Raw genomic sequence first — 21,784 nt, forward strand, 5'->3', positions numbered from 1 at the left:
TGATATGGGACGCTGCTTTGTTTCTTTAATTTTCGGAACTGCATATTTCGTTAAGTAGCCTATTCACTTACAAATGTGAAGTAACCTACTGAAGTACTTTTTTCCTCACATCACAATATGATTACATTAAACTACACAAAAGTAGCTATATAATGTAACAACCAGATATTACTGTATATTGAAAATATACAGAAGTAAAATGCAACATATACGCAGTAATGCAGTAGCCTAATATAAATGCAGTAGTTATTAAAAGTACTTTTTTCAGAAAGCCGTCGATTGAATCAGCCCTGCAAAGCTGTTGGTAGACAACTTAGTGGATAGTGGAAATATGCACTCAAACGCTCTGGAGACAATCCCAGATGATGTCCCACCAGCAGGAGGCCTTAGGGGCAGCCCATCCCGGTCCAGCGGCTCAGCTCAATAGAGTCTACATCATTTTTTTCTTATTTTTTGTATTGTAAAATTAAATGTTTATGTTGATTTTGATACGTTTAACTTATTTTGTAAATAGTTGGAAAAAGTGCTTTAATGTAGCCTATAGAACAAATGATTTTCATTTACCAATTTTATTTGAAAAAATAAAAAGGTATAGAATTTGTTTCATGCAGAAAGTATTACTGTCATTACAAAAATAAACAATGTCCAGAACAATTCATTCTCTTTTATTTACACAATTAAAGTAGCATAAAAATAAATGTACATAATTTTTCTTTTAAAAAATAAAAGTGAAAAAAGTTAAACAAGAATATGTAGAAAATTTTTCAATCATTCTCTCAAGAAGAGAAAACAGCCTGTCCATCCTCTCCCTTCTTTCCTGTGCACTCCTCGCCTCTGCCTCCCTCTGTAGTTGCATTTCTTCTCTGATCAAGTTCAAAAACCCGTCCTGTCTCGCCGCCTTCGTGCTGGTGCTCCTGCTGGTGCTACTGGTGGTGCTGGTGCTGCTGCCCCTGGCTCCTCCTCACCGTGGGCACCCACTACTGAACTCGGCCCTGGTGTGTCCTCAGGGATTGAGGCGATGAGGACAGGGGGGTTGGTGCAATGCCTCTGTCCCAACACCTCATCCATGAGGACAAACCAGGGCCAAGTTTCAGCAGTGGGTTTCCCACTCACACCCTCTCCTGTCCCAGGACACTTGCAATCCTAAAGGCAGAGCAAATGAACCATGGCTTGTTAACAACAACAGGACAATACATTTCAGCATAGATGTGTGTATTACTTTTCTTATATATATATATATATAAACCCATTTTTTCCTGAATTGTTCTAAAAAAGCAGAAAAGGGTACTTAACACAGAGGAGCAATCTTAAGTGCATTGTTAACACTGCAAAATATGACACATCAAGACATGCATACAAAATACTTAAGAAATCATATTTCTGTATACTAAAATTTGGTTAAAACCACATAGCATGACAGCACTACAAAAACACATAAAAGTGAAACCCCATTGCCTTATCTACTGCTTTTCTTATTGTTTTGGGCTTTATTGGGTGAGTGATATTTCTTATAATACACAAGTGCAAATATTACAAATAGGTCGTTAAACTAATAACGTTATTACCACAAGTTTTGCCTAAAACTACATGATAAATGTAGCCACGCAATGGTGACGAAGGAGTTAAGAAGAAGTTTATAAGAAATTTAACTCTGGTTTCGCTAGCTATTTGAGTAAATTAAAACATAATACTTACATTTAAATGTGAATTTGCTGTCCACCACCGATCTCTAGTCTCGGCCGCCTTTAAAAATAAGTAAATAAATGCTGTCGTCAACGGCGCGCAATGACTTATGGGGTAGAATAGGCCGCTAAGTGTCCATTTATGGCCCTGTCCCAAATGGCGCACTTCATGCGGACTTTCGGTCTCGTGGACTTGAATTGCGCGTGCTCGCTGAGTCTACGAGTCCGTAGGCCGTCCCATTCAGCATTTTACCGCTCTGAAGTGTGCTCAGCAGCGCCCCCTTTGTACCCTTGAAGCGGTCTTCCACGAAGCCCGCATAGATGCAGGCTCCACGCACTTTAACTACCCAGGAATCCTTGCGAAAGGCCAATCAGACAACAGATGGGAGGAGATTTCACTCACGGATAATTGTTGACATGGCTGAGAAGAAAATATTACTGTTTTTATGACCTAAATGTACATTTTACCAGTTGTTACCTACAGTTTATACAAACATTATGGTCATCGACCAGTGGTTGATGTCTCAAACATAATAATAGCGTGTTTAATAATACGATCGCATTATGATTCATTAAATAAATAGAACCGAATGGCAGGGCTTTACTGAGTCATAGGCTATGTAAACATAGTATGAATATTGAAACCTGTAAATTGAAAAAAATATGTTTAAATTATGTTTTAAAATTGTAATCTTAGTTCAAATGGAACATTATGTATTATTATGTACAACTGTATACATCATTTAAATAAGCATGATTTATCTATTGTCTAATGCCCAGGTGATATGCACAATATCAAAATATAGAACTGTAAAATTAGGCTGTGTAGTGGACATGCAGATAAGACGTCGGAGCGCAAAAATGTGATTTCTTCTGTCCAACAACAACCAGACCGTTATTTCCGGCATGCCGAGCGAGTCTGTCCCAAAAATACCTCTCAATGCGCCCTCGTGGACTCGTGCCAAGGGCCCTATAGGTCTGCACTACATGACGTCACCAAAGTGTGGACTCTGAGGAAGTCCACAAGTCCGGAGTGTGCCATTTGGGACAGGGCCTATGTATCCTTCTTTTCACGGGGAAACGAAGGGTGCATTTGGCGTCGCTTTTGAATCAGGGAAGCCTTCGTCGCGGCGCGATGACGCAACCGGCCTTCGAATACGGCCTTCGAAGGATGGAGAATTGAATTGGGACAGCCTTCATCGAGCCGCGGTGACGCAATCGGCCTTCAAATGCGACCTTCCAAGGATGCAGCCTTTGAATTGGGACGTCCTTCGTCGCGCCGCGGTGACGCAATCGGCCTTCAAATACGGCCTTCGGAGGATGCAGCCTTCACTTTGGGACACAGCTCAGGGGTGCCCAATCCTGCTCCTACCGATCGACTGTCCTGCACAGTTCATCTCCAACCCTAATCAAACACACCTGCCTTTAATTTTCAAGTGATCCTGAAGACCTTAATTGGCTGCTTCAGGTGTGTTTGATTAGGGTTGGAGATGAACTGTGCAGGACAGTCGATCGGCAGGAGCAGGATTGGGCACCCCTGGTGTACACTCTTATGAGATGATTGTACTTTTTCTATAAAAAGCGTTTTAATTATAATTGGTGCAGATCACCCCCTCAATGTATTTCTCCATGATAATATGACGTAACCACTGTTTTACTAAACGCCTGAGAGAATCCTCATGTTCAGTGGCTGCCGCCTCTATAGATACACGTGTGGTGTACTGTAGATGGTGAATATTGAAAATGTGCCAAATTATCATACTGTACCAGCAGAGACAACGGGAGAATCAGTACCTGTACGTTCAAACAAGACAAGCAGAAAAGATCTGAAGCCAGAAAGACTGACAATGTCAAACAATCAGCGTAAACATCATTACGGCAGATATTTTGAGCATTTTACTCACGTTTGTGATTAAAAATAGATGTGTGAAAGTCATAAATCTTAAATATCTTAAATGGTAAACAAACGTCATAATGATAATTTATGAGATAATTTAAAAGAGTTAAATTAGAGGATGGAAAAACTGAAATTGCGACTACAGACTAATGTTGTTATTATTATTAAACTTCCAAAGGCTATGATTTTATTAAATATGTATCAGCGCTGCTCATTTCAAAGTACAAATGCAGCACTGTTGCACGTTTACAGGCTTGTGGTTTTAGAGCAGTTCAGTGTCAATGTTATGTAGTTTTATTATTTAATGTCTCTTTGTATTCCTTTATTAAGGAAAAACATATTATTTGATACATTTTCATTACACCCCTAAAGTTTTTTTGTTTTTTTAATGCGCTCCTAAATTTTTCAACTTAGAGCACATGTGCTCCTTGAGGAAAAACGGTAAGCGTCAAACCCTGCAGAATGGAAAGATTTGATGACAAAGTAGTGATGTCCTAGATTCTTCTTTTGTGTTGGACAGTTAAGAGAATTAATTTTCGCTGTCTAATACTCACTAGGATCAGTGTAATTTACGTAAAACTTATAGATGGCAATGTAGCATCTAACACCATTGAGGTTTTAGTACTTAAATACACCAAGAACAGCAATGCTAATGCTAGCTACAGTGGGTACGGAAAGTATTCAGACCCCCTTAAATTTTTCACTCTTTGTTATATTGCAGCCATTTGCTAAAATCATTTAAGTTCATTTTTTTCCCTCATTATTGTACACACAGCACCCCATATTGACAGAAAAACACAGAATTGTTGACATTTTTGCACATTTATTAAAAAAGAAAAACTGAAATATCACATGGTCCCAAGTATTCAGACCCTTTGCTCAGTATTTAGTAGAAGCACCCTTTTGATCTAATACAGCCATGAGTCTTTTTGGGAAAGATGCAACAAGTTTTTCACACCTGGATTTGGGTATCCTCTGCCATTCCTCCTTGCAGATCTTCTCCAGTTCTGTCAGGTTGGATGGTAAACGTTGGTGGACAGCCATTTTCAGGTCTCTCCAGAGATGCTCAATTGGGTTTAAGTCAGGGCTCTGGCTGGGCCATTCAAGAACAGTCACGGAGTTGTTGTGAAGCCACTCCTTCGTTATTTTAGCTGTGTGCTTAGGGTCATTGTCTTGTTGGAAGGTGAACCTTCGGCCCAGTCTGAGGTCCAGAGCACTCTGGAGAAGGTTTTCGTCCAGGATATCCCTGTACTTGGCCGCATTCATCTTTCCCTCGATTGCAACCAGTCGTCCTGTCCCTGCAGCTGAAAAACACCCCCACAGCATGATGCTGCAACCACCATGCTTCACTGTTGAGACTGTATTGGACAGGTGATGAGCAGTGCCTGGTTTTCTCCACACATACCACTTAGAATTAAGGCCAAAAAGTTCTATCTTGGTCTCATCAGACCAGAGAATCTTATTTATCACCATCTTGGAGTCCTTCAGGTGTTTTTTAGCAAACTCCATGTGGTCTTTCGTGTGTCTTGCACTGAGGAGAGGCTTCCGTCGGGCCACTCTGCCATAAAGCCCTGACTGGTGGATGGCTGCAGTGATGGTTGACTTACTACAACTTTCTCCCATCTTCCGACTGCATCTCTGGAGCTCAGCCACAGTGATCTTTGGGTTCTTCTGTACCTCTCTCACCAAGGCTCTTCTCCCCCGATAGCTCAGTTTGGCCGGACGGCCAGCTCTAGGAAGGGTTCTGGTCGTCCCAAACGTCTTCCATTTAAGGATTATGGAGGCCACTGTGCTCTTAGGAACCTTAAGTGCAGCAGACATTTTTTTGTAACCTTGGCCAGATCTGTGCCTTGCCACAATTCTGTCTCTGAGCTCTTCAGGCAGTTCCTTTGACCTCATGATTCTCATTTGCTCTGACATGCACTGTGAGCTGTAAGGTCTTATATAGACAGGTGTGTGGCTTTCCTAATCAAGTCCAATCAGTATAATCAAACACAGCTGGACTCAAATGAAGGTGTAGAACCATCTCAAGGATGATCAGAAGAAATGGACAGCACCTGAGTTAAATATATGAGTGTCACAGCAAAGGGTCTGAATACTTAGGACCATGTGATATTTCAGTTTTTATTTTTTAATAAATATCTTTCTTTTTTAATTTTTGCAAAAATGTCAACAATTCTGTGTTTTTCTGTCAATATGGGGTGCTGTGTGTACAATAATGAGAAAAAAAAAAAAGAACTTAAATGATTTTAGCAAATGGCTGCAATATAACAAAGAGTGAAAAATTTCCGTACCCACTGTAAGTAACTACTGAATTACTGTCAGTTACTGAAAAACTATTTTGAAACACAATGAAAGATGTAATAGTAAAAATGTTATTTGCATTCAATATAACAATGTTAGACATATTTAGCGCATTATCTTGGGCCCTAATTTTGATGCATTGCTCTGTGTGTGTTGTAGATGGTACGGTGAACAGCAGTGCCACTGCCTCCCAGTCGTCCTCTATTAATGACATCTCGTCCATGTCAACGGAGCAGACACTGGCCTCAGATACTGACAGCTCCTGCATCGACACCCTCACGGGACCGTTAGAGGAGTGAATCAAGTGACGACTTCTCGCTTGTCACGTCCCTTTCCCTCACCAGTGTGGCCCATGCCGTGATCTTGACTGAAGAGAACACGTTCATACAGCTGCAGGTTTACACTCGTAATTGTTTACTCTTGCTTTCTTCCTCTGTCCCATCTCTTGTATACAAACATTCATGTAATATTCTTAATTATGTCGTGATTGATCGAAAAAATTGTTATCCATTTCTTGTATGTTTAACTGCGTCTTCACACTTTTACTTTTAGATTTTAAAAATAACTGTTTAAAAATGGGTAGATAGGTAATAGGTTTATGCATTAATGCATTCACATTTTACTTCATATAAACTAATATTAATTGCCATCTTATACATCTAGTGAAGTTATTATTATTGCAGAAGCATGTGTGATATCTGGATCTATCCTTGTCATTCTATGTCCCCTTTCTCTGTGCGATGTAGCTTTTATCACTGTTCATTTCATCACCTAAAAGAAGCACAGATATAAATTCTCTGACAAATTTATAGCTAGTGAGCCCAACTGGAACAAATTCCTCTTACAAGTATTGCTGCATGTTAACAAAGAAGACTTACTAGACAGACCATTTAACTACAGATCACTGAAATATGCCTAAACACATCTAGAAATGGAACAATAGTGCCTGCCTCTGTACATAGTCACCATACATACACCCATTTTAAAATAGAACCTAATGATGCATTTCTGTTGGTTAGGGTGTAGTCGTGTATATATACGTACATAGATTTTGTGTAAATGTTCTTTCTTTGTACTGTGGAAACATTTTTACAGCCTCTGAATATGATTTTGCATGTGTACGCTAAAACAAACTATGTATGGAGCTTGAAACTGATTTTAAAAGAAAATTGCACACATCGGTTTCAAAGTGAGCATATTCGGTTTAAAATGAACAAAAACTTGCATCTAGATCTGAGATGGCAAACTGTGGATGCAATATCCTAATCAAAGGCCCTGTTCCTCCTCATTCCAAGGGTAATTAATCACTGCTGGCAAGTTCGTGACATCTCATAAGATTGTACATTTAATTGCATGAGCTAATGCAAACCATTGCCTTTTTTAATTTCCTCAAACTTGAAAAGCCCATAAGAATGTTGTACAAAGCAAATTTATGGTTTCTTTCCTTTTTAAAAAACAGGATTGTCAGCAGGTTTTTATTTCTTCACTTTCCTCTTGAAGATTTATTTTCAGTGAAACACTGAAGAATTTTCATGTTTGTATGGCCATTTCTTTTTTTTAAATATATATATATATGTCTATTCAGCCTTGGTTTACTGTGTGCAGACTTGCAATTCAGTGACACTGTGGCTAACCATGCACTTAGAGACCTGTTTGGGACTGTGTTCTTTAACACTGGTATTCATGATGGAGACCTAGCCATTCAATTCATTTGTCAACCTTTCTGCTTCCTTTTTCATCCATTGTTCAAATGTTGTAGACTGTATGATGGGTCCTGTACCCTAAATTCATTGTTATGCATGAAAACACGAGCCCTCTTCATCTAAAACTTGAGGACATTGCAGAAACCTGTCCTTTTGTTGTAGAAGACTAACTTGAGAGCCTCGGAAGGACATTTTGAGTGTATTGAATTTTTGGTCCTCCAAGCTCTTCTGATGGACTGAAACATGAATGTAGAACTTTCAATGATGGACAGGCCTGGAGGATGAACTTAGCTTCACCATAACAATCATGCCTTAAACATCTCACTAACACCATCACTACAGCTTGGCCTGGAGATCACAAAATGATTGACAGTAATGTGCCTGCAATCAAGTTTTGTTTCTTTTTCAGCAGTCTGGAATGTTTGCTACCATGCCACAACCTCATTGAGCTTGTGAGATCACATTTGGTGCTTCACCTTACTTCACCTTAAAGTGATAATGTATTACAACAACACAATAGTGCATCGTGTTCCATTTTCATTTCGGAGCCTCATGCACATTAGTTTCACTGTTGTGGACTCATTGATTCCTCTAATGAATACTGGTGATGGACCTCCGTGTCATTTAGACCTCCAAGACAATGAACAAAGCTGGCTCACACATTCTCAAGGGCTTTTCTTTTAGGTGTCTGTTTCCCTTGTGGGAGAGGATGTGTGTCCTTGAAAAACGGTGTTTTGTCACTGACAATCTATCACTAGAGGTGGAATCTGTAATGACTTGAATAATTATTGACTTCTTGGATATTTACTTCTCAGACTATCTTCATAAGAAAACAGTTCTCATGATTGTCATCATCAATCTTCTCAATCAAATTCTGTAAAAGGAATTAATATCTAACTGCTCTGTGTTAGTAATGTCTGTTTAGTTTTCATGTGTTTTGTATTGTTGTGCTACATATGGGTGCCCTCTCAGTGGGCTATGATGGGAGTTACCCAAATCACGAACCTGTCTGAAGCATATGCAAAACTTAAATGGGATTCTCTGTCTACAATAATAGAGTGAGACTTCTTTTCTCGACGAAAATAAAAAAGAACCAAGTTACGTCTCTGTCCAAATAAAAATCTCAAACTAAAAGTAATGTTTGATGTCTTTTTTTAATTTATTTTTATTTTATTTATCATATGGTACAAATACATTCAATGTATGAAGAGTTTGTTTTTGTACAAGGTATGAGTGTCTTGTGTTAGCTACACAGTACTCAATCACATAATGTACAGTGACCCCAAGCCAGGGCAGAGACTTTTTAAGTCTGAGCTCATTTATCGTAGAGCATCCCTAGGGACAAGTTTTCATTAGAATCTCTTTTCTCAAATATTGCATCCATCCGCAGGCCATGATGACACAGGACCATCCTACTTTTGGGTCCATTCTATTGTCTTTGAACACTTAAATGGCAAAAAATTGTCTTTAATATTATTTAGAACATGCTGGTCCATACAGTCGTTCAGGCAACAGAACTGTACTTAAAAGTGGGGCAATGGTTTCCCTCAGGAATGCATCCTCATTTATACAGCCCTGAAACAGACTCCTGTTTTTAACACTGTTATTACTCTGAAACTGGTGTTTCCCAGCCCTGATCTTGGAGTACTTCCAACATTACATATGTCTCCCTAATTAAACTCAGCAGCTGGTTTGCGAAACTCCCTGACTTCTTTCTGAAATGGGGGTATCAGAGGAAGATATCCAAAATCTGTATTATTAAGGGTACTCCAGGACCACAGTTGGAAAACACTGCCCTAAAACATTGAAACCTTTCATATGCTGCTAAGCTTAGATTTGTTGCACAGCATGTGAATCACAAACAGCACGTGAATTCAAAAACTCTGAACAATGCGACTGGTTTTCCGGGCCTCTGCTTTAAGCTCGCCGAATGTTTCAAAGAACTGCTCCATCTCCTGTTGCAGAGTGGCGTTCCGTCTGTCAGCATCTGCACGGGCTCGCTCTACATTTCGCATCTTGATCTCGGCCACACTGACCCAGCGTCGCTGCTGCTCCAGAGTTGAGCGGAGCCCTGCAACTTCCCCCTGAAGTACCTTGTTCCTCTGCTCCAGCCTGAAAACAGAGAAGAGAATGGGGGTAAACTTACTGTGTTCATGCACACTCATTCATCTAGTGTTTCTCAACCGTGTTCCTGGAGCACACCAACACGGCACATTTTCAAAATCTTCCTAATCAAATACACCTGATTCAACTGATCAGCTTGTTAGTAGAGACTCAAGAGACCTAAAATGGAAGGGTCTGGAGAGCTAATTTCCTGAACCATTCAAATCCAACCTTGCTCTTGGAGAGCTACCTTCCTGCACTGTTCAGACCCAACCCTGTTCCAACACACCTGCATGTCATTTTTTAAGTCATCCCAAACACCTTCATTTTGCTGGTTCCAGTGTGTTTGATTAGGATTACTGCTAAACTCTTCAGGACATTAGTTCTTTATAGTAGAGTAGAGCAGGGTTTCTGCCTCTGTGTTAATGTAATGACAGTGCCAGAGATTTGCAATTTTCCCTTACAAAACAATTGTGGTACAAAGACAATTGATTGTGATCTTACCGGTTCATTTTTGCTTCATACTCTGCCTTTTGCCTGGTCATCTGTTGACGAAGCCCTGCAACGAGGCACTGCATGGCATGGGAGACTGGAAAACCTAAGGGCTCTTGAGGAGCACTTGGCAAAAAGACTTCACTGCTGCCGGTGCTTAAAGGGGCATCCGTGGGAGCAGATGATGAGGCAGGGGAGTTAGGGCGAAGGTCTTCTTCACCAGAGTCCATTCTGAATGAGGGGAACTGTACTGGAGAACCATGGCATGGGCTTGCAGCTCCACCGCTTCCACTGCCCCCTTCCAAAGGCGCAATCTCACAGGAGGACCAAGAGCTGCTGCTCTCAGCCATGCTGGCAGTACCTTTGGCCTCCTTGTCTTCTGTATATCGCTCCTCAGTAACTATGTTGTCATAGACAGATAAGGTACTATCCTGGACTTCACTGCTGCCTCCACTCTCCCCTAGCGCTCTCTCTGGACTCCAGCTGGGTTCTTCTATGTCAGGCCAGCTCCTTGACTGCACACAAATTTCAACCCCAGCTTCCAGCACTTTGGTCATAGATCGGCAGGCAGGTGGTGGGGTGGAGGGTGTAGGTACATGTCTTTTATGGAGATATTCTTGTGCTGAGCTGTGTTGACTGAGGTTGCCATAAATCAGAGTAGAACTGGTTGGTGAAGAGTCATCTTGAAGCTGTCTCTCTGTGTCTGATAGATGATGGTTAATGTTTTTTTCACAAGGGCTTTGAAAAGACCCTCTCCTCTCTGTGGTTAGTGGTAGAGAGTTTACCCGTGGACAGGCTACAGTCTGATCTAGAAGGGTCACGTGATCTTTGCCAAGCAGAGGTTCCCTCTGGTGGGAAGGTGGTTCATGCACCCATTCCACAAGGTTACTGTGTCTTTGTTTTTGGTGGATGGCTTGCAAAGATGTTTCAGGAGGGTTGCAGTTCTCTCTGGAGAAGAGCAAGCTGTGCTCACGGATCAGTTCAGACATTAGATGTTGCACAACTGCTGCCCCTAGTGTAGGAGAGAAGGACGTTTAAGTGTGTGGTCCACAGCCATGTGGCAAACATCGTCACAAATATCTGACCTCAAAAGCAAATGAGCACATACACTAACTTAAAGGTGCAGTGTGTGATTTTAGCGATATCTAGTGATGAGGTTGCGAATTGCAACCAACAGAAGTTACGGTGGCCAACAGGAAAATATGTCGTCATCTGAGACAGCAGAGAGTAGCCAGTTAAGCAATGAGGTTTCTTTACAAATATAAATTAAGAAATTATGTTTACTTAATTATTCAGTAAAACTATGTTATTGTGATTATTATTGTTACTTGTTCATCATTGTGTCATTGTTTTATTCTCTGACTTTAGCTTGCTTCTTTGCACGAAGAACACGTTTGTCCATTTAGGGCTACTGTAGAAAAATGTCGGCACAAAATGGCTATTTCAATGTAAGGGGACCTGCAGTGTATGTAGATAGAAATGGCTTATTCTAAGGTAATATAAACATATTAGTTCATTATGTAAGGTCTTTATACACCACTGAAAACATAGTTATGTATATGATATTGTATTTCTGTCAACAGATCCTCCTAAATATTACACAATGCACCTTTAAGATGTATCTAAATCTCAGAAAAGTCATTAACCCTTTGCCTCAGACCATTTTTATCGACATCTAAATATTGCTCACCTCCAATGATACTTTCTGGGTCCTCTGCTTTAGGCCGGAGAATATTTGGCCCGAAAACAGTTGCCAAGTTCTGGATACTCATCTTGTTGACATTGGAGTATGATTGGACATCATTTAAGAATCTGGTACAAAGATGTGTCATAGCAGTGTTATCTGACGTGAGCCATGACTAAAGACTAGACAGTTCATGGCAAATTAGGTTAAATCTCCAAATGCCAATATCTAGATAATGATAACTAAATCCTTAGATCTTTGGATGAAACAAAATGATCTTACTGGCAGATGTATTTCAGGAGGTTGAAGTTTGCTACAGGCAGCTCATAAAGGAGACTCTTCAAATCTTGCAAACCCTGAAGTTCAGGATGAGATTATAAGAAACAAACTTCTTGTCTGCCCTTAAATGTCCAGAATGTAATCATATTCTCTTAGCACAAATAGCATCGTGCCCTTCTTTGAAGTGAGTGAGATAGTTGACTATACCTTTTCTCTGTCTGAGGGGATTCTTTTGCCACATATAAGAAACTCCTCGTAGCGGGAAAATGGCACCAGAGGTTCAGGCAGCTCCCTGAGGTATAGCTTCAGCAAAGATGCCACTGTGTGGACATCTGTGCTGCTGAGAGAGCAAACATGTATTCACTACATGAGTAAATTCACTTACAGAAGTATTTGTACAAATTTTTTTTTTCTTTTTTTTTTGCAGCGGTGGGCAAAATTTTGACTTGAATCAGTGCCATTTTAATTCATAAGTTGCATTAAATTGACCATGTCCAACATGAAGTTAAATTATAATTGTAGGCAATGCAATTCACTGAATTACAATTAAAATAAATTATTCAGATAATTGTATTTTGGGAAATAGTGTTTTTTGCACTTGGCACCATTGCCCATACATTGGAGTACAAATGTCTATTTATGACATTTCATACAGATATGTCTATCTGTAAGGCCTATAAAACTTTCAAAATTCAAGACTTACTTATTCAAGATGTACATTATGCTGATTTAAACATTATCTCTGCTGTACCTGTACTGATTAAAGTCAGTCTCTTACCTGTCAAAAGATGGTTTCTCCCCAGCATCAAAAGCTTCCTGCAGCTCTTTAACCAGCGTAGCCTGGCCGGGCTGCCTGAAGAGTCCCACCTCTGTGAGCCCATGCTCTCGGATAAAATCGACACACTGCTCTACCACCAGAGGAGCCATGTGATCCCCATACCTCCTCTCATACAGGACTGTCTCCTCCAACCTTTGACCAAACACACCTGTGATGATAAAATACAGGTATAGAGTTATCAATGACAGACCCCTTTAGCTTTTCACCTAATTTTGTCAAAGGATATGTGCTGAAATAGTGAGAGGACTCACTATAAATGCAGTTAACCTCAAAAGCGAATACAAATATCCTGTTGAGTCCGCAGACAAAGGACAAAATGTATCAAACAATAACAATTTTCGGCTAAAAAGTGCCTTTAGGATTAATGCACGCTGCTGCTGCACTGCACCAAAATCTACCTCTGTGTGTGATGGTGTGCCCTCTCCCTGCCTAATATTTAATACTCACGTCTTCTGAAGCTCAGCACCCTTTTTATCTTCCTGTAAGCAGAGTGAGACAGATAGCTTCCAGTCCGCTGGATTGTCTGCTTGTTTTCAGGCATCTTTTCTTTTATCCGTCTGTCTTTTTTTTTGGGACACACTTCCACTATCCTGATCTCAGTAGCAATCCTGAAACTGGCACCGAACGATTGTCATCAATTAACCTAAATCCCTTTTGCTCATGTTTTACAAACTTGTTTAGTCTAGGACTGGATGTTCCTTTCTCTCCTTCCTCCTCCCTCTCTCTCGCTCTCCTGTCAGCAGGTAAGGCTTAGCACCGAAGAGAGGCGCTCTCTCTCTCTCTCTCTCTCTCTCTCTCTCTCTCTCTCTCGCTGATGTGCAACAGTGACCCTCCAGCTCAGATATGCATGCTTATCGGATATATCAGCATTCCAAATCAGATGACAGTCCTCATTCTGAAAGAGGAGGCATTGTTCAAGTGCACACCTCTCATTTTCAGCACATTTCTGTAAAAAGTGATCCTTCAGTTTCAATTCTGAAAGTTCCAAAGTTGAAGGACAGAAGCTTAGCAAAGGTTTTTATCACAACAAAGTGTTTGTCAAAAACAATTTGGTGTCCTTAGTCCATGGAAAAAAGAGACAACCGGTTTAATTTGTCCCAGTTCAATATACATCCTGATAGAACACACTGTTGTCCATTTAGTGCTCAACCTCTTCTACCGTGACGGGTGCTTCCTGCGGGAGCTCACCGATGTACCACCTGGTGCTTTTCAATAAAATGGGTTTAAGTCTGGTATAAAGTTGATGTTCCCTTTGACGCCGCCTCTGGAAGTGGAAGTCTCAGTCATATGCCACTGTTGACAGTGACATCAACAGAGACGTGTCTGTGTTCGCCTCTGAAGGGGAGGTTATGTTTGTCTGTACTTAATTGTCCAAAGTTTCCAGTGACGTGAGTCAGCACCTCCTTGGTTTACTTTTAAATTAAGTCTGCCTTCTTAATTACAAGGGAGGAATTACAAACATTGTTTCACTTTCTCTCTCTTGCTGTGTCATTCACTGCTGTTGATTGTTTATACTATCTTTCCCTTACTCTTTCTTGCCAGTTTTCTGTCTGCTTTTTCCCAAACGTCTTGTCTGAATTAAGCTACTCCACTAGAGGGTTGCTGGAGTCTGTTTTTCCTTTTTCTGCCCCCTCACCATGAATCATTAACACCACAAAACACAAATTGACTAAAAATAAATGAACTAGAACTTTCTGATGGTCACTTTCAGTTATATCTCCCTTTCTTTCTCTCTGTCCCTGTGTACCTCACATGGCCTGCTTCCAAGACATTTCCATTGGACACAGCTGAACACACCCCTCCAACCCTTTTTATACATTTGTGCCCGGTAACTTGCCCCCCCGATGAGATTCCCAGTCTAAAATGGATCCTTAGACATTGGCCCAGTGAGTGTGCAGTGCATGTGAATATGGCTGTGTGTTATCTGGAAGGGCATCTCTCACCTTTTAGGAGCCCCAGAGCTGTGTTGAGTTATGTTGGAGAGGTAATGTTGGGAATTCATTGGGAATGTTAATCTCTCCTGGGAAATAAGCATCAACATGGACTCTGCAGTTCAAGTTTCGCCTTCAGCTCAGATTTGCATGTTTTAACAGGGATAGTATCAGACGTTTCCTCACACAATAGCTTTGCAAAATAACGTCAACTGGGTGTTTGGGTTATATTTGATTAAAACAGTGTCATTTTATAAATAATATTGCCTAATGTATGCTAGGGCTAGCTCTCTATTCAATTGACCCTTCACAAGACCCATCCCCCTTAGTTACTGTTGCTACGTCTGACAAGTTTTTGGGATCAGGCTGGGTACTACCAGCCATGGTGCCTTCATGCCAGACATCATTATACGTTTACATGCACCCTCATAATACCCCATGTAAACACGATACTTTCTATGAAACTTATGTGATTACACTTCTAATCATAGTAAACTATCACAAATAAACTGTGCCGTACGCCTATTTTAATCGCAATAACAGTCATGTAAACACCTTAATCGCATTATTACCACTCTGACCATCAGTGTTGGGGGTAACGCATTACAAGTAACACGTTGCGTAATCAGATTACTTTTTTTTCAAGTAACTAGTAAAGTAACACATTACTTTAATTTACAACAAAATATCTGAGTTATTTTCTCAAATAAGTAGCACAAGTTACTTTTTTTTCCATTTATAGACTGACACCTCTCGTGAAATTATAAGTGCAGAGGCGCTGTGTGCGCTGTGTGAACATGATGGTTATTGTAGTTCTAGATTAGCCTGCATTTACTTAGTATTTCTCAAATTGAATAAAAACAGTAAAATGCAAACTCAGAATATTACGCAAACCTGCAATAATTAAATGTTACATTACACAAATATACTTTGTATTTAATGAATTTAAACTTTATTAACCAATGTCTTTGCTGCTGATCTTCGATGATCCAATTCAACAATACGAATAAGCAAAAATGACTTTAGATAAACATCACATTCTTTTTTTCTTTTTTCTTTGCTGAAGTAAGCGTGTTGAAATTTCTTCAGCAGCAGAGCTGAAAGATTAGTTTGAGATGCGCCCTCAACTGTAGGTGTGAATTTGCCTTTCCTTCAGCCTGAGGCTTATTCATTTCACTTTTGGTGTGAAAGGGCCTTTACATTTGCCAAAAATATAACTTTTCTGTTATTAAAAAACAAACAAGCAAGCCCATTTTAGATGAGCAAAAGTAACGCGAAGAAAGCGGTGCAGTGTAGTCAAACCCAATTACAGCGCCATTGCAATGTTCATCACGGCGCAAAATAACCTTCCAATACTTCTATAGAAATGTGATTTTCATTTAAACAGTGGCCAGTAACACGCCTATTAATACTGTACCTGAGTTGCTGTGGGGTATGCGAAAAGTGGCAATAAAAATAACCTCATCATAGCAAATAATCAGAATAATGAAAATTGCATGGTTTGCTTTCATGAAAACATTTTACTGTAAACGTAGTAAATGTTCTCACGCAGTGAAAAATACATCACAGAGCAAAGAGGACACTGACGACGTGCCGACAGACAAGATAGATCAGGTTACGTTTGGCATGAAATAGTCTCAGCTTTCAAATTTTGTTGTGAAGAATTTCAAACAATAAATACCATTTTGTAGCACTTTAATGTGTCATGACAAATCACTGTAGTGCCTCAGTTCAAGTGGCAAGTGAACTGAGCATCTCTTCCTCTTCACTAGTTATAGCACAAAATAAACACGTATGAACATCAGAAGGTATGTTATTTCAATTGCAGAAAGACATCAGAACAAACAATTTTTCAAGTTCAAGTCCACCGACTTGAACTATCAACTCTACTGTCTGATCTGTTTGTCAGACAAAATGGCGGATAGCAACATAATATCGGTATTATGATTGGTCAGATTGCCTGTCAATTACAATTAAATTGTATAATTTTTTTATTAATTTGGGTATATTTCAATATAATTTATCAAACAGATATAATCAGCACAAAAAACTTGTCTATGGATAACAGCTGAAGTAAAATTAAAACTGACAATTGATTTGACGCTTCAGTTATAAAGTGTTTAATTGAATTTAATTGAAATGTTGTGATTATTTGAATGATGATCGGGATTGATCCATATTTTTTCCTTTATGAAAATATATATTTGTAACATATTTGTATATTTGTTTTAGTGTCTTGCACTCCCAAAACTACTTCATTGTATGGGTGTGATGGGGGTTGATGGCTCTCATGAGAAAAACAAGGTGTATTGTTACATTATTATTCCCAGGCACACTGCCAAGATGGACACACAGCTGCCGCCCACAACCCTTCACGCTCTCACTCCATGTAATGCTGCAAGTAATAGAGGAGGAAAAGACTGATGGATGAACCACTGAGACAAGTTCTTGAGATGGTGCTTGAACTAATGACACTGGCTGAAAAACACTTGCCAACCTTGTTCGTGTTGTTTTTTAGCCAAAATCATGTGGAAAATTCTCAATATTTGCTGTTTCGAATGACATCAGCTCTAGCGGCATGTGTTTTTCAGCATTTTGTGAGATTTGTGACGGTAGACAAAGCGCAGTCTGTGATGAGACTAGTCATTAGAGTGTGTAATGCATGGCCCATGATTTGGAAATGACTGGAATATGTGTGTGTTGTGTGAGTAGGTTGTTATGTCTATGGCTGGAGCCCTGAAGACTGATTGGATCTGCTGTTTCATCATATTCAGGCAGTCACACTGAATGTTTGTATCATGACAATGACTCGCACAGGCCTGGATTTTCCAGAGGCCACAGAGTGTAGAAACAAAATTAGTCAGATGATCAGGTCCTAAACTAGTGTGTGCGCGTGTGTGTGTGTGTGTGTGTGTGTGTGTTTACCTGTAAAAGGTATCCAAATGCCCTTATTTAGGCTCTTCAGCCACTCCTCCCCCTGACCACAGCTGTTTGACAGGAAGAAATATGAGCCAGGACTAACCAATACGTCCCTGTTTCCTCCTAAATGAGAGACGGAGGGATAATACATGGAAAAAGTTCATTTGTTTATCCCACATTATCCAAATACTCAAAAGTCACTTAATTTAGAATTCCAAACAAATTTAGCAACATAATCTTGACCTATAGCCTGATGCACACATGCATGCATAAAATATCAGTCCTAATTTGTAATGAACAAAGTTATGACAAAGACGTTATTGACTCTTTTTTTATGTGCCAAACCCAAAATGCTTATAATATGTGGACATGGCAACTCTGTAGAAACAGGACAAAACATAATGGCTCTGTCAATGGTTTAGTTAAAATTGCAGAACACAATAAGTCTTTGGCCACTGTAATATTTTTGTTCAAAATAGTGGCGCCAGAATGTTGCTATGGTTACTACTGTGTCAGAAAATGTACAGTGTGTACATGACCAAAGACTTATACATGTATTCGGTTTCCTTCTTGCAAATACAATACGAGTTGGTTTTGATTGTTCCACTGCATGTGAATGGACATGTGCCTCCAGGATCTAGGAATGTTCCTCTTGGTTTTGTCAGCAACCTGCACGACATGACAAATTCACACACTCGATTTGAATTTACGAGGCTTGTTTTTAAGAAGTGAATTTATGTTCACCAAAAATTCTGTCATTAATTACTCACCCTCATGTTGTTCCAAACCCATAAGACTTTCATTCATCTTCAGAACACAAATGAAGATCTTTTTAATGAAATCTGAGAGCTTTCTGTCCCTCCATTGACAGCTACACAACTACCATTTTGATGCTTCAAAAAGTTAATAAAGAGATTGTAAAACTAATCCATATGAATTGAGCGGTTTAGTCCAAATTTTCTGATGAGACTCAATCACTTTATATGATGAACAAATTTAATTTAGGCTTTTATTTACATATAAACATTGATCAGCGAACATATACAGAAGCTCAACCGAACCTCATTGGTTCTTACTGAAGCTCAAACGTGCTGCGTAACACAAGAATGAACCTCATTGGTTCTTGCTGAAGCTCATTTGCTTTCCAAAGATGAATGAAGGTCTTACGGGTTTGGAACGATATGAGGGTGAGTAATTAATGACAGAATTTTCATTTTTGGGTGAACTAACCCTTTAAAGTGCTTTTAATGATTACAAAAAATAAATAAACTTGTTTTCTGAGTGCAGTAAGGCTAATGTTAAGCGGTATGTATTGCTCTTTACTGTTAAAAATCTCTCTCTGTCCTTAATGGTCACTGTGTCCTTCAAGCTTCCATCTGTGAGCTATAACTGGAAGACAGCCCAAGATGAATCAGATGACCATTTCTTATCTTTAAGCACTGCAAGAGTTCAACGGGGGAAAGGAGCGCATTGATTTTCATAATTTGATTAAAAACTCTTGCCATTTTTTCTCCTTCATGTATTTCTTAAAGACCGTATTAATCACAGGATGGGTCTCAGTCACAATTAAAGTATGCCCCAGATCCCACTCACATTTGCCGGTAGAGTGCAGTAATTAATTCCAAAGAGGACACTTTCCGTAACGAGAAAGAGCTGTAAAAATCCAGCTAAGTGGTTTATCAATACTGAGCGCTCGTCGAATCTGGCCTGAGCAATAATGATATTAAAAGGAGAGCATTGAAATGCCATAAAAGATCATTACACAGATTCAGAGCAGTGACCGCCACAGTTAAAGGGTTGGTTCACTCATATCATGTCTTATATGACACTCTTTTTTTCCATGGAAACAAAGGGAGATGTTCCCATTTTTCTCTTCAGTATATGACAAAAGTGAAGAACTTTTTCAAGCTCCAGAAATGACAATAAAGCACCTTAAAAGTACCATAAAAGTAGTGTGCTATATTTCTCATCTTCTAAACCTGATCTGAAGACTGTAATTTTACAGCTCTTATATCTCAAATGGTGGGGACAATTTTCAGTGATTAATAACTTAATGTTTTGTCTGTTTCTCATGCAAAGCAACCATACGTCTTTAGAAGACCTGGGATATAGTGCAAAGTTGTATTATATTGTGCTTTTTGATTTGAGCAGCGTCCTTTCCCATTCCCTGTGAGCATATGGAAAAGAGCTGCATTAACATTCTGATTGACATCTCCTTTTGTGTTCCATGAAAGGAAAGAAGTAGAGAGTGAGAGTAAATATTAAAGAATTTTCTTTTTGTATATTCCTTTAACAAGGTAAGTACTTGGAGAGAAATATAAGAAGTAGTTGGTTCACTGACATTATTTGTTTAATAGACAGGAATGTTGTAACAAAGAGTGGCAGGGGGGTTTGGTACTCTGTTTTGACAACTCAGTAATTGAAAGAATGGTAAGTGCTTCCTTAAGTGGTTATACGGCAGAAAACAACAGCATAGTCTTTCTCCGTGTTTTCATGAATTTGACGGACATTTTTTACTCATGGTCATGACTTACCTAATAGTTTGCACTCAAGACTTACACATGGGTTTCTAATGATTGGCAAAGTTCCTCTTTTATGTCTCTTGTGTCAAGTTCCTTTGTTAAACATTCTGTTGAACTGTAATTGCTAAAATGCTTTTATTCAGAAACATGTTTACATGAAATTAGAATGTATAAACCGAATGTATTTAAAATTTTATATCTTATGTCAAGTTGAAATGTTTTATATAATAATAAAAATGTTATGGATTGTGTTATTGACCTTGTGTTTGCCATGTAAATAGCCCTGATGCTAACATGGCGTTACAAACGTAATAAACAAACGAATCTAATAGTTTGCATTCTTCTAAGTGGCAGTAAATAGGATTACTTGTATCTAGTATATCATGCAACAGGTAAACATAGTAGCAGAGCTGGTCCTCGTCCAAAGGTTTTAAACCAGTATTTAAAGGGAGGTTATCTATCCTTTGTCTCCTTAGTTTCTCTGCAAATTACATCGATTCGGAGTCCGTCCCAAACATTCTCAGTCACTCTGCTTGCTTGTCTCATCTGAGTCTTTTCAAGCTCATTATTTTAATTATTTTAGTGCCCCTCCCACATATAAAGCCAAACTGGCTATATACCTGTCGCTTCTTGCTTTTAATGTATTCGTAAGTGAAATCTCGGCCAACACGGCATGGGGTCCGTCCTTCATGTTCTGCTTCCCTTCCAACATTTAAAATAATCGCCTGACCCAGAAACTCCAATAAACTATGTCTTTGAGGTTGAACTACTTGTTTTAAACATACTGTGAAGTGTGAATAATACATCTTAATTTTGATCGACATCTCTCTATCTGATTACATTCTAATGTAATGTTGAATCCAGATCAGCAGGTCATGTCTTATATTAGTGCATGCTACATCTACATCAAGTTCACACACTCAGGTCATCACATATGGCGAGCCAGAAAGACTGACACACCAGTGGGAAGTAGAGAAGCACTCGCTCACCTTTCTGTGCAGCACTGCTGTACTTCCAGGACTTGAAGCAGGTGAGTCCCATCCTGCAGGTGGGTGTCTCTTGAGATGCCTCAGCCGAGCTCAGATCCTCTATGGGTGCGCATCATCATCATCAGCGCTGGGGCTCTTGCGGCTCCTGATCGGTGGAGGCTGGCCACGCTGGCGGCATCCCTGAGCGCAGGCTCCCCAGCACTGCCATGGCCTGGACACAAGCCCCATCTGTCTCTCTACCCCTATCTCCCTTCTCATCCATCTCATCAATAAAGCCCCAGCCCTATCCCGTTGGCAGCCGCTTTGCTGGGGGAGACGGAAGGGCGGGGCATGGACCCTCTGCGGCAGACTATTCCGGACACGCATGCATACAAACACACACACAAATACACACACACACTATCTGGCCTCAGCATCCCTCCAGCAACTGTAATTACTTCA

The 21,784-nt window shown here is 39.8% G+C and overlaps 2 protein-coding genes and 1 long non-coding RNA gene across 6 annotated transcripts in view; 1 reads left to right on the plus strand and 2 right to left on the minus strand.

Moving 5' to 3' along the window:
* mapk9 (mitogen-activated protein kinase 9) overlaps positions 1-8,720 on the plus strand; it is a 25,638-nt gene extending 16,918 nt beyond the window's left edge. For both annotated transcript variants that reach the window (XM_082140445.1, XM_082140444.1), the window contains exon 12: positions 6,043-8,720. In XM_082140445.1, the coding sequence (XP_081996571.1) occupies positions 6,043-6,182 (140 nt within the window). In that variant the 3' untranslated portion in view covers positions 6,183-8,720. The remainder of the gene's footprint in view (positions 1-6,042) is intronic.
* LOC309477260 lies at positions 645-1,827 on the minus strand. The gene is made up of 2 exons (XR_014198589.1): positions 1,696-1,827; positions 645-1,143 (listed from the first exon to the last, which is right to left on the minus strand). It is a non-coding gene; the product is annotated as an uncharacterized lncRNA (long non-coding RNA).
* On the minus strand, positions 7,450-14,542 carry LOC309477249 (rho GTPase-activating protein 24). Of its 3 annotated transcripts, none has more exons than XM_082140437.1 (7): positions 13,430-14,542; positions 12,923-13,130; positions 12,352-12,481; positions 12,148-12,221; positions 11,872-11,993; positions 10,194-11,193; positions 7,450-9,698 (listed from the first exon to the last, which is right to left on the minus strand). In XM_082140437.1, the coding sequence occupies exons 1-7, from the start codon at positions 13,521-13,523 to the stop codon at positions 9,461-9,463; spliced, it is 1,866 nt and encodes a 621-aa protein (XP_081996563.1). In that variant the 5' UTR covers positions 13,524-14,542; the 3' UTR covers positions 7,450-9,460. The 3 variants fall into 3 exon arrangements, with proteins under 3 accessions (XP_081996563.1, XP_081996562.1, XP_081996564.1); XM_082140436.1 differs by having other exon boundaries at positions 12,352-12,484; positions 13,430-14,541; XM_082140438.1 differs by lacking the exon at positions 13,430-14,542 and adding an exon at positions 13,234-13,422 and having other exon boundaries at positions 12,352-12,484.
* Between the last annotated feature and the right edge of the window lie 7,242 nt (positions 14,543-21,784).

The sequence above is a fragment of the Leuciscus leuciscus genome (genome assembly GCF_965113295.1).
Source record: "Leuciscus leuciscus genome assembly, chromosome: 16".
NCBI lineage: Eukaryota > Metazoa > Chordata > Actinopteri > Cypriniformes > Leuciscidae > Leuciscus > Leuciscus leuciscus.